Source organism: Carassius carassius, chromosome 25, assembly GCF_963082965.1.
Source record: "Carassius carassius chromosome 25, fCarCar2.1, whole genome shotgun sequence".
In the NCBI taxonomy this organism is placed as follows: domain Eukaryota; kingdom Metazoa; phylum Chordata; class Actinopteri; order Cypriniformes; family Cyprinidae; genus Carassius; species Carassius carassius.
The window spans coordinates 8,723,778-8,741,994 of record NC_081779.1 but is presented as its reverse complement, the minus strand read 5'-3'; the positions used below and the strand labels follow the sequence as shown (position 1 = coordinate 8,741,994).

The 18,217-nt window shown below is 37.5% G+C and overlaps 2 protein-coding genes across 3 annotated transcripts in view; one reads left to right on the top strand and one right to left on the bottom strand.

Annotated features, from left to right (window-relative positions):
• The window catches only part of LOC132104092 (protein argonaute-3-like), a 16,889-nt gene extending 9,977 nt beyond the window's left edge, over positions 1–6,912 (bottom strand). For both annotated transcript variants that reach the window (XM_059509309.1, XM_059509310.1), the window contains exons 1-2: positions 6,378–6,912; positions 763–934 (exon numbers count right to left, since the gene is read on the bottom strand). In XM_059509309.1, the coding sequence (XP_059365292.1) occupies positions 763–934; positions 6,378–6,396 (191 nt within the window). In that variant the 5' untranslated portion in view covers positions 6,397–6,912. The remainder of the gene's footprint in view (positions 1–762; positions 935–6,377) is intronic.
• LOC132104093 (free fatty acid receptor 3-like) lies at positions 6,041–18,217 on the top strand. The gene is made up of 2 exons (XM_059509311.1): positions 6,041–6,103; positions 17,026–18,217. Exon 2 carries the CDS (start codon positions 17,183–17,185, stop codon positions 18,203–18,205), a length of 1,023 nt encoding a protein of 340 aa, XP_059365294.1. The 5' UTR covers positions 6,041–6,103; positions 17,026–17,182; the 3' UTR covers positions 18,206–18,217.

Below are 18,217 nucleotides of genomic sequence, written 5' to 3'. Positions count from 1 at the left end.
GAAAGGGTCATAGCAGTGGTTATCGTAGGTTTAAAGGAATAGTTCACCCAACAATTAAAACTTGCTGGAAATTAATCAACCTCAGGCCATCCAAGCTGTAAACTAGTTTTTTCTTTATTGGAACAGAAATTTAGTATTAAACTACTTGTTAATCACTGGATCCTCTGCGGTGAATGGGTGCCATCAGAATGAGAGCCCAAACAGCTGATAAAAACATCACAACAATCAAAAACATGAATCCCAGTCAATCAATTATGAAGTAAAATCTTTAAACCATCTCTTCTGGACAAAATTATAATAATAATCCAGAATACTGCAACTCTTCTTCCAGTAAAAAAAGCGTATCCCCTATTGTCCTCTCACATCAAAATCCACTGACATATTTTAGAACCAGTATCACCTATAAACGTTGCTTGATCTGTACATATTTCTCTCCTGGTTCAAATGAGACTACTGAAGAAAGCAACATTATGGATAGAAGACTATGGATAGAGAAAAGGTTTGAAATAAAATAGGTCTCAATGATGAATTTGAAAAAAACTTCTATACCTTGGATGGCCTGAGGGTAAATTTTTCAGCAAATTTAAATGTTTGGGTGAACTGTTCCTTTAATGAATGAAAACAAGATTGTGTTTATTTTGTTTTCAATTTGACTATACAGATTGATTAATGCTCATGTCTCTTTGGCAAAAAAAAAAAATGTTTAAAAAAAAAAATAAGTGTCACAAACTACAATTATCATTATTGCTCATTGTTTGGTACCTGTTAACACGACGTGGGCACTTTTCGGGCTTGATGTCCACATCGTACAGGTAGACATCCATTTTGGGGATGTCCACCTGGAAGCAGTTGGCCAGCAGCTTGATGGGCTTCCCCATGGTGCCATAGCCTGGCCTCCGAGGTACGGAGAACAGGGGCGCAGCCCCAACGGCTCCTGTTATGAAAATCAGAGGGGATTTCCCATCAATATGAGTTTTCACTACATTACATAGACTTTCAAAATCAGTTATTACCACTGAACTGAATGAAAAGGAAAACCTAAACAAGCCCCCACAAAAATATGTGACATATAAAGTCAAAAGACATCACTGTCATGGTGCCATCATAATAATCATGACATTAAAGCAAAATCAACTTTCATACAGATATAAAAGCATTATTTCTCATTCGACAAGGAAACATTAATAATATCTGAATTAATAATAGTAAATCACCTCTTCGATTCGTGACACCGAAATTTAAACAGTGGGTGTTATTTGTCTTATCAGGAGATTTCCTCTAAATACCTACTCAGTGGAAACAACATAACAGTCAGCATCATCACACCACACACATTACCAGTAACCCACACCTTTCATACACACATCACTGTTTACCTGCGAAACAAATAAAACACATACACTGTCAGCTGAGACTTCTACAGAAAGATTGCAACCAATTTGGCTTGAATATTTAAAAGCACACATTCAGATATCTCCAAGACACAATTCATATTCTCAGTATAGTCAAATAAAATGCCTATTTTTGAGAACATTAAGAAAAATAGAATTTGTTAGTTTGTTGTAGTTTCTCCGTTGCATTTTTAAGACAGGTGATTTAACAACTTCATGTAAAAACTCAGTGGATAGTTCACCCACAAATGTCATTTACTCATGTCATCATTTACTCAAATTACTCAAGTTGTTCCAAACCTGTGTGAATTTCTTTCATTGCTGAACACAAAAGATGTTATTTTGAAAACATCAACAGCTGACAGTAGCCCTGACTTTATAGAAGTCAATGGTTACAGTCAACTGTTTGGTTACCAACATTCTTCAAAATATCATCTTTCGTGTAAATTATGACAACATTTTTCTTTTGGGTGAACTATTGCTTTAAAGACCTCAACCAGAAGTCACAGTTAAGTCATTTTAAGTTACATTAATTATACTGAGAGTTTTAAGATGACTAGGATCTCTGTTCAAAGAAAAGTAGTATAAGAGTGGAATAAGAGCTCTGTAACTATAATTTCAGATAACAAAATCAACAACCAAATTAACAGCATTTGTTGACATGACTATAAAATAATAATAATAATAATACTAAATAAAAACTAAAGAAATATTACTGCTATAATATTTCACTGTAATGTATTTACTAAATAATACAATAATTGTTTTATACTACAATTGTAAAATTACAATACTAATATTTATGATAGTCTTAATTTCTTCATTTACAAGTTTCTGGGAGCCCTGAAGTGCTTTGCATGTAAGAACACACTGCTGTGCATCACTCTTTTTTATTTATTTGCTTAATTAAATCACAGCCTATGCGATTTGATAATCACACCAAGGCTGATGATAAATGGGGAATCTTATAGAGCAATGTTTCTGAGTAACTTTTGGGCAATGTTGCCATCAATGGGCAACCAGGTGAGACACAGGGCCCACGACCAATCTAAAGTATCCAGATAGATTTGTTACCAATCCTCAGTGAGAAATTAGGCTGATGATACACAGGGCAACTTTTCGAGCAATGTTGCCGGGCAACATCAACGTGAAAGTGCCCAAACAACATTGCTCAAAAAAAAAAAAAACATTACCCAAGCAACATTTCTCAAAAAGTTGCTCAATGTATCATCAGCCTAAGCCATATGGTGATTCGGTTCATTCATTTCGATGAATCATGCAGGCTTTATCTTGAAGTCATAGCAGGTTTCTTTAATGGAAAAGAGTGCCCACCCCTCTTTACAGAAAACATCTTTAGCCGTATGTTGAATAAATAATGACCTTTCTGCTTGGCTATTTAAATCTGCTTTAGATGTTCAGCCTTGACGTCATTTAAAATTTTCTTTCACTTTGAATACCAACTCTGACATCACTTTTCTCTTTTTTCACATTGAGTAGCATGCTGCATTATCACATCATGTCACAGTGGGCGAGACTGTTACTAGTGTTGTAAAGACGCTTTAGAGGGGGTTTACAGATCGAAACCGTTACCGAGAGATGTGTGTAAGGGGAATTCGACAGCAACTGCTACTTACACTTTCCAGTGTGCTTTTGCTATGCCGGTGGCACTCATGTGGCTTCTTATCACCATAGCAGCCAAGACTACACTAACAACCAATTCAAGGAAGAACAGCTGTTTCTATATATAGACACAGGTACAATTGATCTTGTAGGTCACACATGTGCGTTCACTCTGCAATGTTCATGAGAAATGTCACCATGAAACACTTGATTGTACGGTTCACACGCATTCATTCTCAACAAGTCCATTTTTCTCCCTTTATTTGAAATCCCTAGCAGTTTCTTGACATCACAGACTAAGAGGAACTACAGGTTTGACAGTGATGTGGTAACGTACACTCAGATCAGTTCGAAAGGCTATTGTTGGTCTGCTGCTTGGAGTGTAACGCTCACTTAACTGGCAAATAGGTGACTGGCATGTTTACAAGGGTTTCACTCATTCAGGGACTGAAACATCTCCTTTCTCATCATTTAATTATTTAAAGCTAGTCAAGCAGAAGAATTTAAAGTTGTCTGATACTGTTGTGTTTAGACAGACAATTTTGCACTTTATATGGGCTTCTATTAAATCACAGACTGATATATTCTGGCTAAATGTTGCTAAATGTGTGTCAATATGACCATTGTTAAATTTTCAGCATTTATAACGCAGATTCGCTGATTAACAGAAGTGGTACACTGGTCATTCTGCCTAGTGTAGGCTGGTAATAATATTTTTTTCCTATATTTTAAATTACATTTTGTCAATATTTGTGTGAAATATATTTCAATTTAAAATTAAAATACTCGACCAATAATATTAATTAAAAAAAATCTGTATTATATACAGTGTGACTTAAGTAAATTAATTTTATAGTAAAATATTGGGAAGGGGCATTCTGTTCTCATATCTCACAAATCAAATCGTTATTTGGTCGAACTGGAACAGTTAGCCAAAAGTCAAATACAAGTTTTCTTAAAATATTTCTATTATAATTAAGGGATAAATGATCATTCGATAAGGGTTCTAGCAGTACTTTTCCTAAGATGAACACTGTTTGTGAGCACCTATAACAATAAGCGTGATTTGATTTCCATTTATTTGCCCCCTGCTACTTTATTACTTTTTTTACAGTGACTTTTGATCAAAAGAATTTCTGAAGGACCTCATATACACATACATATATGTAAACATATATATGCATGTTTGTATGCATGTATAGGACTTGTGAAATTGATAAATCTAGCAATACAAATTTTATTTACTGTATATCAGAAAGTCATGGAATTTGGCTAAATTTGAATGAGCAAATTGAAAGCACTTAATCAAATCATGATACATCCTTTTAGGTTATTAAAACAGAATTCAGAAAAATTATTTTTAAATTTGTTATTTGTCAGACCTAGTAGAGTTAGCCAAAAGTTAGTACTTTGCTTCGGGTTAACTTCTCAGGAAAATGGGATTCTATTTGTAAGCATCACTACTTGTATGCATAATTTTTTTGGTCAAATTAATTTCTGTAGGAACTTATAGGATCTCATCTTACACAAATGTTATATTAAAGTTTCTTTTTTAAAGTTTTTTTCTTTTAAATCATACATACATACACATACACACACATATATATATTATATATATAAAGGGGTTTTCAAGCATCAAAACATTGCAAAACAAGTTTAATACAGCTTTAATATTTTCTCAATAGATTAGAATGTGTCCTGAGCATAAAATAATAACTTTTTTTTATACATTTTTACCATAATTTACAGAATATGTGTCATTCTGTGTAATAATACTTTGTATATAAAATCTTGTCAAGACACATTTAGAACAAGAATCATTAGATGACATTAAACTCTATTGAGATTAGACTCTATTTAATGATCACAGTGCAATCTCAAAATTCTAATTCACTGGAATTTTAAGTATCTTGGGGTCTTGTTCACGAGTGAGGGAAGGATGGAACGTGAGATTGACAGACGGATCGGTACAGCTTCTGCAGTAATATGGTTGATGTACCGGTCTGTCGTGGTGAAGAAAGAGCTGAGCCGCAAGGCAAAGCTCTCGATTTACCGGTCAATCTACGTTCCTACTCTCACCTATGGTCATGAGCTTTGGGTCATGACCGAAAGGACAAGATCCCGGATACAGGCGGCCGAAATGAGCTTTCTCCGCAGGGTGGCTGGGCGATCCCTTAGAGATAGGGTGAGAAGCTCAGTCACCCGGGAGGAGCTCAGAGTAGAGCCGCTGCTCCTCCACATAGAGAGGGGTCAGTTGAGGTGGCTCGGGCATCTGTTCCGAAAGCCTCCTGGACGCCTTCCCGGGAAGGTGTTTTCCGGGCGCGTCCCACTGGGAGGAGACCCCGGGGAAGACCTAGGACACGCTGGAGAGACTATGTCTCCCGGCTGGCCTGGGAACGCCTCGGTGTCCCCCCAGAAGAGCTGGAGGAAGTGTCTAGGGAGAGGGAAGTCTGGGGTTCTCTGCTTAGACTGCTGCCCCCGCGACCCGGCCCCGGATAAGCGGAAGAAGATGGATGGATGGATGGATGGATGGAATTTTAAATCTTTACCACTATCCTAAGAGTCTAAAATTTAACCTATTCAGATCTAACCACTAAATTTTACCAAAGACTTTAGATATCAGCAAAAAGTATTAAAACAATTGAAATAAAATTTTGTATGATCACATTTTCTTTTATATGTAATGTATGTACAGTCGGAATAAGTATGTTGTTTAATTTTTACAATAAATAATATGTTATGCTAAATAACTATGGAACATTATTTCACCAATATTTTGACATTTTTTCCACTTAAACCGATACACATTATTATCTCGGTGTCCTTATAAATTCTGAGCATCTACAAAGAATAGTTTCTAAAGGAACTTTTGGTTATATACAAAACTCCTAAACAAACTCCTAAAACAAGTCTCCTAAAAATCCTACGTAAGATTATTCAGATTGATAAAGCGTTGATTCAGTGACAGTAGTCATGGAAACAGACAATCAGAAATCCCCCCTCCCCCAGGCAGCTCGAGGACTGCCGCACCTGACGCACGCAGCACCTGTGCGTGACAGCTGTGCCACAGCGGACTGACGTCAGCAGAGAAAGTGAGTCAGGATCTGCCAAAAATTAAAAAATAAAAGAAATACCCAAAACCCTCACAATAATTTGGTTGCTACACCCAAACGTACACGAGCAGTAAAATAAAATCAAAAACGTATTCTTATCTTAAAAAGCAGTTAACAACTCACCAAGGACGTTTGCTAAGCAATAAACGTGTGTTGTGCTGACGGTGGACGTAACAAAGTTACACAGAGTCCATTCGCCATAGCTCGGAATAGACAAGAATCCTAAATCGGTCTGAAAACGAGAGCGACGTACCTGTAGTTCCGATTTCCATTCATGAGGTCTCTGTCCGGATTATAGCCGGCTCCAGGGGATCAAATACCGGCCAAAGGGTGTTTGTTTAAAGCCACTGAATGTCCCGAATTACACACGGCTCCTACCGCGGGAGCTGAAGCGGGCCGCTCGGAGGTTCTGCTCTGCTCGGAGCTCCACCCAGCCAGTAACAAGTCAGTCAACCAAAAGGCACGAAATGCCTACCGTGTCTCCTACAGTTTGTCGTAGATCCGTGATTGCTACCAGCTGACAAGCCAAAAGACTCAGAAGAAAAGTATTTTTAACAGCCGTCGCGAAACAGTTTGTCCGGAGCCTCGAACCATTCGCGGTGTCTTCTAAAGTGCCAATCTCCTATAATATAAAGACATACACTCACATATTAAGTTTAAAGATGAATATCCGCTGTCGAGTCGAAAATGTTTATTTTATTCTAGTCGCTTTAGTCTGAGTTTGCCCGGCGGCCGTTGACGTCTCATCGACTCTGTCGGTGTGTTACCGGTTTGCCTTTACCATCTCTGTACAGTCAGGCGTGTTGCCAGATCTTGCAAAAACAGGCAAGTTGGTATGACGAAACTATGCGGCTTGCATATTCAAAATCATCCTAAAATAGCCTCATTTCTAGCCTAAAGATTGTTGAGGTTTCGAGCACTGTAAAACTGAAATAATCCCCAAACCTGAAATCGCCCATATTTATAAGCAAAAAAATAAGTCGAAGAAAACTAAATTGCAGGGGCATGGCAACACTGAATCAGGGAGACCCACAGGAAATACCAAACGCAGGAAACACCGTCATTTCCTAGCATAATGTCATTTATTTAATCCGCCTTAGATTGTTAATTCATAGGTAGTGTAAGACCATAAATTACATAAACTCTCTATAAAAATGTTTTTATTGTGAAGAAAAAAAAACTTTATATATATATAAGTATATATATATTACAACAGTAAATGATAATACTTCCTCCTCATTCCTTCCTTGTTTTACAAGAACAAATCCTCCAATTTGATCTGGTATTATATCCACATGTATGTTCCTCTGTCAAACATTATTTTCTTTTAGTGGCATTTTATATGTTGTTATCTTAAATTTTATGTACCTTATCTTGATCACATTTGATTTAAATGTTTTGCTACTTGCTTATTTTTTGTCTTTTTCTATGTTTTTACAAATTTGGTGTTCATTTTTGTGGTAGTTTCTAACATTTCTGGTTTGTAAATTGAAAAAAAAAAAGGAAGAAAATCACAACAAAAATATTTTAATACCATCAGTTAACTTTAAACTATGATCTACAGATGGCAGCAGTGTGCTTAGGGTGTATGCCATTGCCAAAGGAGCAGATTGTAACAGGATATATTCTATTCTATAAACCTGAGGACAGTATCTGGTGGTTTTTATCCTGTTGTTTTACTGATGCAATTAATATAGTCTAAAACAGAAAGATCAATTAATTTAAATGCATTTCTTTCTTAAATCATCCCATGAATGTTTAAATAATTTGGGCACACATCAGTGGCTCACATATTTAAGTATGTAAATTCAGAAACTAGCTGTATGAAGTCGTAAAAGTACACCAGAATGTTGATGAAGTACAAAAAGCTCAAACCCTGTTTATATGTGCTACTATATTAAGATTAGATTCTATTATACATTGGTAAAGTCAAGATGAAATGCAGCTAAACCAGAACTGAGATCAATAACTCAAATCTCCCATATGTGGCATAAGCACTAATCAGCTAGTCAACTCTATTTCATATAGGTTTTTAATCAATTGACAGATTTGCCTAGGATGAATTATTCTTAATTCATGTTATAATGTTTGAGAGGTATGGATAAAGTCATAACCTAAAGAAGGTCTACAAATGTAGCAGAAAATCAACATCCATCCTGTCATGTCCAGTATCGTGCTTTGACAGAAAAGAGGATGCACCCCATGACTTACAAGGTAAGTCTTACAAGTAAGTGGTTCAGTTTTTAAAAAAATAATGTTGGAACCGCATGGTTTGGATTTTATAAAGTGGTCACCTTAACTTAATTGTGTTAAGAAGTATGCAGTACAACTCGCATAAAAGTTACTTTGAAACCAAACAGCTTTTCTTTGATCAACGTCGTGAATTGGCAAAACAAACTTTTTTGTAACCTATTTGTAACATTGGCATGGGGAAATTTTTTTGCCCTCAAACTAAATTCCATATTTCTATTTACCTTACTTTGCAGCACGAAAGTAAGCTATTTTCTGTGAATGTGCACGTCGTCTGGTATATTAGCTAAAGGTAAATAACTAGAACAATAACAAAGTGTTTAAACAATTCCTTATACCTTATGCCATCAGCAATAAAGAAAGTTTCAGTTTTGTTTAGTGGATGAAGCCATGAATAATTACAGACCTATATCAATAATTAATAGTATTTTGAAAATTTTTGAGAAAATTATCTTTGATCAATTAACTAACTATCTCTCTAATAACAATTTACTATCTCAATGCCAGTCAGGTTTCAGGAAACACTTCTCAACTACCACTGCTTTTTTTGAATTTACAAATGATATTTTTTCTAGTTTCGATAACAATATGTGTACTGGTGCCATCTTTTTAGATCTTATGAAAGCATTTGATTTAGTTGATCATTATCTCACCGCTGCCAGTGTGTGTCCTTCAGGGGCAGTCAGTCGAATTTTACAGGTGTAGATAAAGGTATACCGGGTTCTTTGCTTGGGCCTTTGTTATTTTCCATTTTTATTAATGACTTGCCACTCTGTTGTTCAGGATGTGACATTCATCTTTATGCAGATGATACAATTATATATTGTGCCAAACCAAATATTCCTGACATAAATTATTCTTTACAACATGACTTTGATTCTGTACAGCATTGGCTGTCATTTAATAAACTCCTGTTGAATAAAGCAAAATCTTACTGTATGCTTTTCCAGAAGAAATATAGAAATGATCTTAATCTGCATTTTCTGCATTATACTCCTTTAGAGTCAACCAAATTTTTTTTATATATCTTGGTGTTTGGCTAGAAACTGATCTTTCATTCAAAAAAATGTACAAGCTTTTAACAACAAACTTAGCTTTCGTTTTAAAACATTATATCGATCGATAGACTGCTTTAACTTTCAGGTCAGGAGAATAATATTCTCTCAGTTGTTGCTACCTGTTCTGGACTATGCAGATATTGTAAATGCTAACACCACTGCCACTTGTCTACACTCTCTTGATGTGGTATACAACAGCCTGTGCCGATTCATCCTTCGATGCCCCTATAGGACACATCATTGTGTGATGTACGAACAGCTGTCCTGGCTTGCAACCTCAGCCAGAAGACAATATCATTGGCTTCAGCTTATTTTAAAATGTATTTACTTTCAATATCCATATTATTTATCGCAATATTTAGTGCCTTACAGTTCACAATATAGCCTTTGTCACAATGAACTGATCTTTTTTACTGTTCCTAGTTAAGAGAGAAATTGGGAAATATGCTCTCTGTGTTAGAGCCCCTCGTGACTGGAACAGCTTTCCTGCATCCATTCGCTCACTTAGATCTTTTTCTCTGTTCTGAAGTGCTTTGTTAACAGATCTTCAGAATACTTGTCTATGTTTTTGGCATTTCAAATTTGGCATCGATATGTGTCATGTTATGTTTGTGTGTATATATGAATATGCTTATGCATATATACTTATATATATAATAATGTTAACTTTGTCAGTTATATTTGGGATTATTGTGTTATATACAATATGTTACATCAGTTGTTCTCAAACATCTCACATCAAATACCCCTCTTAAAATGCGGGACTTTTACTGGGTTCTAGATTAAAAAGGTTTTACTTAAAAGGGGTATAAAATAAAATAAAATAAAATGTGTTTAATGGTATACATACCACAGTTTGGGAACCACTGTGGTTTACTTTACTCTATCTGAGATGGGTGGTTATAGTGAGAGCTGGTGTGTGTGTGTATGCAGACATGCGTGTGCGTGCATGTCCATAATGGCGTGTGTGAATGTGTGTGAGTGCATGCGCTATGTTTTTTTTTTTTTGTGTATCTACCCTGTTGTTCTTCTGTTCTATGTTGTTGGACATGATCCCGAGGACCCCCATGAAAACGAGATGTTTCATCTCGGTTGATCCTCTAATAAATGTTTATAAATAAATAAATAAATAAGCCAAGCAAATGAAAGCCACAATTCTGGCACTGAAACAGAAGCTGGCACAGGCCCAGTGAGTCCACTGTTTTAACTCAAAGTTATCCTCTTTTTATTAACGATGCAAATTCAAAAACAATCTGACCTGTGAACACTTTTGATTGCCAGACACACTCTGACTCTAGGGGTCCAGACTGAGGGTCTGTCTTCAGCTCTGGTGCCTCTCACAAACTCCAGTCAAGTCAAGTCAAGTCTGCTTTATTGTCAATTCTTCCACATATACAGTACATACATACAGAGAATCGAAATTGCGTTACTCTCAGACCCTCGGTGCATACAGATAACACCAACAGTAGAGCCTAAAAATCTAGATCAAATATAAAATATAAGATACAGCTATACAATAGGGGAATTTAAAAAAGACATATAATAAAATAAAATTAAAAATAAAGTTAAATAAGGCAGCGCAAGGCACATGGCAGATAGAGTGCAAATCACTGAAGTAAACAAATAGGGCAGATAAAAAAGATTTTTAGTGCCAAACAAAGCTTGTTGTGTCTGATTAAAGTGACATAGGGCTGAAGAGCACTTAATTTTATTTAACTGACTGAAGAGGTAGTAGAATGACGTCAGTTCCATGGTGAATGAGGTAGTGAGCAGACCAATGACGCACAAAGTGACTGGTGCATGTCATCGTATGTTAGTAGGGGGGGGTTGAAGGACTAGGGGATGTGGGATCGGGGGGGGTCATAGTTCAGTGGTGCCTGGGGCAGAAGAGGGACGGGGGGACGGGGGGGTTGCAAGTTCGGGAGCGAGTTCAGCTTCCTGACAGCCTGATGGATGAAGCTGTCCTTCAGTCTGCTGGTCCTGGTCTGGAGACTCCGCAGTCTCTTCCCTTATGGCAGCAGACTGAAGAAGCTGTGTGAAAGGTGTGTGGGATCACCTGAAGTGCAGAGGGCTTTGCAAGTGAGACGGGTTCCGTAAATGTCCTGGAGGGAGGGCAGAGAGAGACACCAATGATCTTCTCAGCTGCTCTCACTATGCGTTGCAGAGCCTTTCGGCAGGACGCGTTGTAGGCGCCATACCACACAGTGATGCAGCTTGACAGGATGCTCTAGATGGTGCCTCTGTAGAAGGTGTACATGATGGGGGGCTGGGCTCAGGTTCTCCTGATAAAAGTTCCCCATGCAGATTTCACTCGTGTTCAAGTTATATGTGCTTGGTTTGAAACTGACTAATATGTGTGTAGTTCTTTATACATCTCTACGCTATTGACAATGGATGTTTTATTTATTTTTTGTTCACTAATGTGACCGCACCTCGATTTAAAGGACTTGTTTCATTTGAAATCAAATTTTACTTGATCTTTAGAAATAAGTTGAAATCATTACCCAAAGCTTCCTCCTCAGTTGAATGCAGGGTTGACATGTCTGCAAAACAATAGGTAAATGGCCAAATAGGCCCAAAATATGCCACTCCCATACCCAAAATCAGGGATAGACTGGGACAAAAAATCGGCCCGGGCATTTTTGCCCAGACCGGCCCACTATATGATCATAAACACCACCCATCTTTGCACGCCCTTAATTATATGCATACCAACTCCTATTCATTAAAACCACTAATGCCAAGTAATGAGTGAGTATAGGAACGAGTGAGAGTTAACAGATGAATTAAGTCAAAATTGTATATTTATTATTACAGTTGAACTATACTCCACAGCGGTGAATCCTAAAACAAGCTATAAGCGGCTCTGGCATAGCAATACCACTGTTTCTTACAGGATTTTTATTAAAACTATGGTGGTGTGTCCTCGGTCCTTCTAGGGGGGTTCGGGGGCATGCCCCCCCGTGAGAAAATTTTGTGCATTTTAATGTTAAATTCATTAATCTGATGCACTTTGAGAGTTCAAAATTAAAAGCTCCAACCCATATTCAGTGTGCAAATTAAACAAAGAAAAATTCAAACCTCTTTTAGTTACAGTGTCTATTTACATTACACCTATACATAATAATAGTTATAATATTAATCCAATGACAGTAATAGCCATATTTTGTAAAACAAATGCACAAAAAAATAAAGGAAACTTTCTTAATTAGTTGTACCAATTTCTATACTTGAAAGAGATAAGCACATGATCTTTTATTTTGACGCAAACTGCATCAAGCTTTTATTTTGGCGGAAAACAGGGTTTACAAACGCCTCTTATTAAATTTCTAGTGAATTGCGGTAATCGTCAACTATGCAGATGTGGAAATAATCTACACTCATGACATGGCCTAAGTGTTTTGAAAGTAGTTATGCTTACCGCAGGCTCTACACTTTCTCATCTCTCTCCTGATCCTCCGTCCTCACTATCATCATCTGCCACAGGAGCTGATGAAGGTCAGAAAACATATATTTTGACACAGTTTACAGTGTCTGCTTTAAGGGCCTGGTTCTATTTTTTCACGCTATTTATCTGCACATTCCTTGCGTTTCTTCTCCATCTTTTTTTACAGATACACACTGACACTGCTGCCGCTCGCTCACTCGTTTAAAGTTGTGATTGGGCCAGCCCAGTGTCAATCAAGAAAAGAGCCAATGGGCCGCTGATCTACGTGTTTCATGGGCTGGTCTGTCAGAAAAAAAAAACTAACACTGACTTTGACCAATGCATTACACCGGCACAAACCCAGCGCCGCCAATTAAGCAAAACAAAACAAAACGAAACAAATGGGCCGCCGATGTACAAATTTTATGGGCCGTTTAAAAAAAAAAAAAAAAAAAAAAGTATGAGTATGAGATATCGGCCCAAAAAGCATGTCGGCCCACCGGGCAAATGCCCGGTATGCCCAATGGCCAGTCCAGCCATGCCCAAAATACATATTTTACAGTCACTGTTTTGTTTTCAATGCACAATTTCAACTTGAATATCGCTATACAGTAGTAATCATGAACACAGTCTGATTTCACAAAGCACCCAACCATTGCCCCTTACTAGGGCTGGGACAACGCGTCGAGGTCATCGATGACACGTCGACGCAAAATATGCGCATCGATTCGTCGACCTGTTTTTGTTTCTCTAAAAAACTTTTGCAAAACGTTTACCTTATGTGCGCTGAATATACACGATGGCCGGATCAACATTCTGTCCAACGTTATATAACCAATCCAGGGGTTTTTCTGCATTGATCTTTTTTTTTGGCGTTATTTGATCGGTGAGTGATCTGTGCTGCGCCTGACAGGACGCGTACGAGAGAGAGCCCAAACAGGTGTTCTGTCGATTCATGCTACCCATCGAGATGTGCTACTTACTGGTTCTGCGCATGTGCAGACTCACAATTGTGTTCTGCGTTGCCACGCCCATAAATCTAGGCATCCAGACTTCGGTTGACGGACGGTGAGCATTGCGATATCTTTAGTGATGTAAAATAAAGTGAATTTGCACTGGGAGCATTATTTGATAGGGCGTGTTGGTCTATCAGAATATGCTACTCATAAAGTTCAGTTACCAAGGAAAGGTTTGCTTTGACAGGTCAAATATGAATATTTGATGATTTTTACTTTTCACGCCATTTAAAAAAAAACAGTACAGTGCCGTATGTAGTAGGTACTCATAACTTTGAATTTTATAATTGTACATTTACAATTATGTCATTTTTACTTGTATATAATTTTTACTTATTATATCAAGGGTAGAATGAATCGACATTCTCTGTGATCGATTCGCGCTTCGGGTAGCATTTTTCGACAAGGCAGCAAAAATCGACAGACTCTGCTATCGATTCGAGCTACGGTAGCATTTTCTCCCTCCCTCCTGCATATTAACCAAAATCATTAGACACGATAGAAAAAGGGCGGAACGCCAAAGTTTCACGTGGAGCATTCGGTGATTTTTTTTCTCCATGACAGGCTGCTGGCTCCCACTGTTAATTTTTATTTTTTTGGAAAATCACTCTCTGTATTAGCTTAAAGCCCTAAAGTTTACATTGGTTACTGTATTCTTTCAATTGCTCTAAACAAGTATTTTGAGTGAACTTTTTTATTGAATGCTAGACATCAAGTTGTTGTTATTTTCATCTGAAAGAAGAACTTTTTTTCAGTAAGCTAGGCCCTATGTGTTCAGTAAGCTTGTTTCAGTAAGCTATGTGCTTTCAAGGCTTCAAGGTTTTATTGAATGCTATCTCTATACAAGTGCAAAGTAATGCATTCTTAGTCAGTCTTTTATTTTTGTAATTTTAAGAGCAATAAACATATATTGCAATGTTAAGGAATTCATGTTTTTTTCATTCAGATATGTAAATCAACATGTATAAATTGTTAGTAGTCAATTAATGGGGAGATAATCAAAATCGAATCATCTGGAAAAATTAATCGTTAGATTAATCGATGCATTGAAAAAATAATCGCTAGATTAATCATTTAAAAAATAATCGTTTATCCCAGCCCTACCCCTTACTCAAAAAACTCATCATCCAGCATAGTTTTATCATTGGAAGAGTACAAATTGGGCAAAATATTATCAAAACGAGCACTTCAAATACAATTTATGCAATATGTAAAACTTATAACCCATGGGGGAAAAAAGTCAACCCATAGCAACATTTTAAAAAATGTAAAGAAAACTGTGGACTTGGCAACCCTGGTCCTATGTCTTGTTCTGAACTTCCACAAGTTTTTGACATCAGACAAATGAACATAGCCTATTGACACAGGACTTTATGCAGTTATTAGTCAATGACATAAGTGTGACATTTAGCAACTTGGCCTGGCCAGTCATGGTGAGGTAATAAAGAGGAAGTACAGTAGATAGACATGTTTTGCAGACAGTTTTATTCAAAGTGCCTTTACAGTGTTTAAGGAAATCATTTATCAGTACTAGCATGCCCTGGGAATTAAACCCAGAGCCTTGGAGATGCCAGCACTACGATCTACCAGTTAAGCTGCAAAAATGGGCAAATAATTGGTAAGAGACAGGGTGGAAACTAGTCGGAAAGAACTAAATAAATTAAATAAAAACATTGATACAAATCATTGCATAATAAACTGTATTATCTTGATTCCAGTATTTAACAAATTTATTTATCAGCCTCAAGATAGAAAAAAAAGTGTTTTCAATTTGATAATCATTTTTGAGTATTACATTTCAGACATTTAATTTTATGAGTTAGAGTCGAACAGGTTTGAATAGCTGCTAAATTATAAAAAAATTTTTATTCATGGTCATCTGCACGTGGATCATTGTGTCATATTGTTAAATGGCCTTTTCGTATTCACAGACCTTTACAACAACAATGTTAATCCATCTGTCAACAGATTGCAGTTTCATGTTTGGGAAGCGCAGCTAATGTCATACGAAAGCCTCTATTCAGATTGGACTTTGACTCTAATCAGTGATAAACATGATAAAAGAATGAGTGACAAAAAAATGCCCATCCATTGGTCATGATTTATCAGTTCTGTTGAAGTTTACTGCTACACTAATGTTTCTAAACGGGACTACTTGTGTCTTATGTGCATGGCAGATATGACAGAGTTCTAATCATGGTTGATCACAAGAGTATGATCAGGTTATATTTAAATGCCATTATATGAAGACTGTGGTGCTACTTTTGGGTTTGTGATATGCATGTTGTTTTTGCTGTTGATAACTGTTTTTATTAACCTAAAATTGAGGTTGTAAACGATTGCTGAAGCTTTCTGTTTTCTTTGGTTTTCAGTCTTTAAATACATAATTGGATGTGGTTAGGCATGTTTGGTTTAAGCTGTTTGAAATGTAATTACAATATTTAGAATATAGTAAATTCACTGGTTTAAATTGTTTAATTTCTTTATTAAAGCATTTGTCTTTTCCTGAGATCCCTTGTGAATAATTGACTCACAATTTCTACTTTGCATTAGAATATATATACAGCCAGTATGATTATACTGTATATGATCACACACACTCACTCACTCACTCACACACACACACACATATACAGTATATACTGTGTATAGCCAGTATGATCATGGTTAATAAAATGATCCAAAGGCTTTTTGCAAGCTGCTATAAAAGCGTCAAGTTAATTCATTGTATTTAATAGCCATTCCTGAATGACGTCCCCAAACAGACTCCTAGTGAGTTTACAGCTTTAATGGTTTAACCGTCCAGTTCATTGCAGTCACGGCTGGATGGGCTCAGCTTCCTGCAAATCCCAATTATTCTGAATCATTTCACTAAGGTGCCTGATCTAGTGTGTGCACCAAAAGCAAATAAGGCAATGTGAGACCATATAAATGCTCCATATATGTTCCATATAATCTTGCTGCATTAAATACCCATCCCCTTGCATCATATCAGACCAATTCAAGCTCTTAGATGCACTAACCACCCATCTAACGCTCCTCCCATACCCACCCCCACCTCCACCCCCTACTTTTTGCCTTCCAAATAAATATGAACTTTTGTGCAAATACAAATTTCCTTATTGTCTTCATGTTTTTTTTCCCATGCAGATTGGAGAGTGTTCAGCACTTAATTTGATTCAGCAACAGCTATTGCTACAAAGGGTATAACAAGAGAATACTGGCAGCCAATGGAGAGCCTATAAAAAGGAGGCATTAGCTAATTGATCTACTGTAGGTGAGCTACGAATCGACAAACTGATCTGACATGGAGCTGACTGTGTCCAGCTTATTCTCATTGTTGGTCTACATCTTAACCTTCTTGCTTGGACTTCCGTGCAACCTCCTTGTTCTTTTCGTGTACATCCGTAAGGCTCAAAAACATGGTGCCACCCCCAACGTAGTCTACGCTCTTAACCTTTGCGTGGCAAACCTGGCTCTAGTGTCATGGATGCCAGTCAAAGTGGCAGAGACCGTGCTCCAAGGTTGGGCGCTTCCAGCTGCGGTTTGTCCAGTTTACAGCTTCTTTCTGTTCTCTTCGGTCTATGGTAGCAGTTTGATCCTCACAGCAGTCGTCGTTGGACGTTATCTGAGTATTGCCTATCCCATAACTTACAAACTCTACCGTCGGGCGCGTACCTCTTGCCTGGTAAGCGCCATCTTGTGGCTTTTAGTGCTTGCACACTTGGGTTTTGCTTATATTGCCGAAGGAGGGGGCCATTTTGTGTCTTTATCAGAGGAGAATGTCTCAGCATGCTATGAAAACTTCACGCAGGTGCAGTTGGAAGTGCTGGTGCCGTTACGCCTGGAGATGGCACTGCTACTCTTCTTGGTGCCGCTTGTTTTGTCAGCATTCTGCACACTGCGCTGCCTAGTGCTTGTCAGACACTCTGCTTTGCCCTCTGATGGGAAAAGAAGGGTGTTAGCCATTGCACTCTCCACTTTAGTAGTATTTGTGGTCTGTTATGGACCCTACAATGTTTCCCACGTGGTGGGCTTTGTATTGTACACTAATGTGGAGTGGAGAAGTGAAGCCATGCTTTCCTGCTCCTGCAATGTATTTCTTGAGCCAGTGGTCATGTTAATGCTTTCGCCGTGGACGCCGAGGGATTTGGTGGACAAGTTGTGCCATAAACGAAGGAATGCATCATATAAGTACTGGAATCACTGCAAAAGGGCTTCCAGGAGTCCTCAAACAACGACACAGGCTCCGTCAATAATAAGCCATGTTGAATCAAAAGATGACAAATCAAAAGCAAACAAAGCTGACCCGTCCATAAAAGAGACCTGATTATGGTACGAC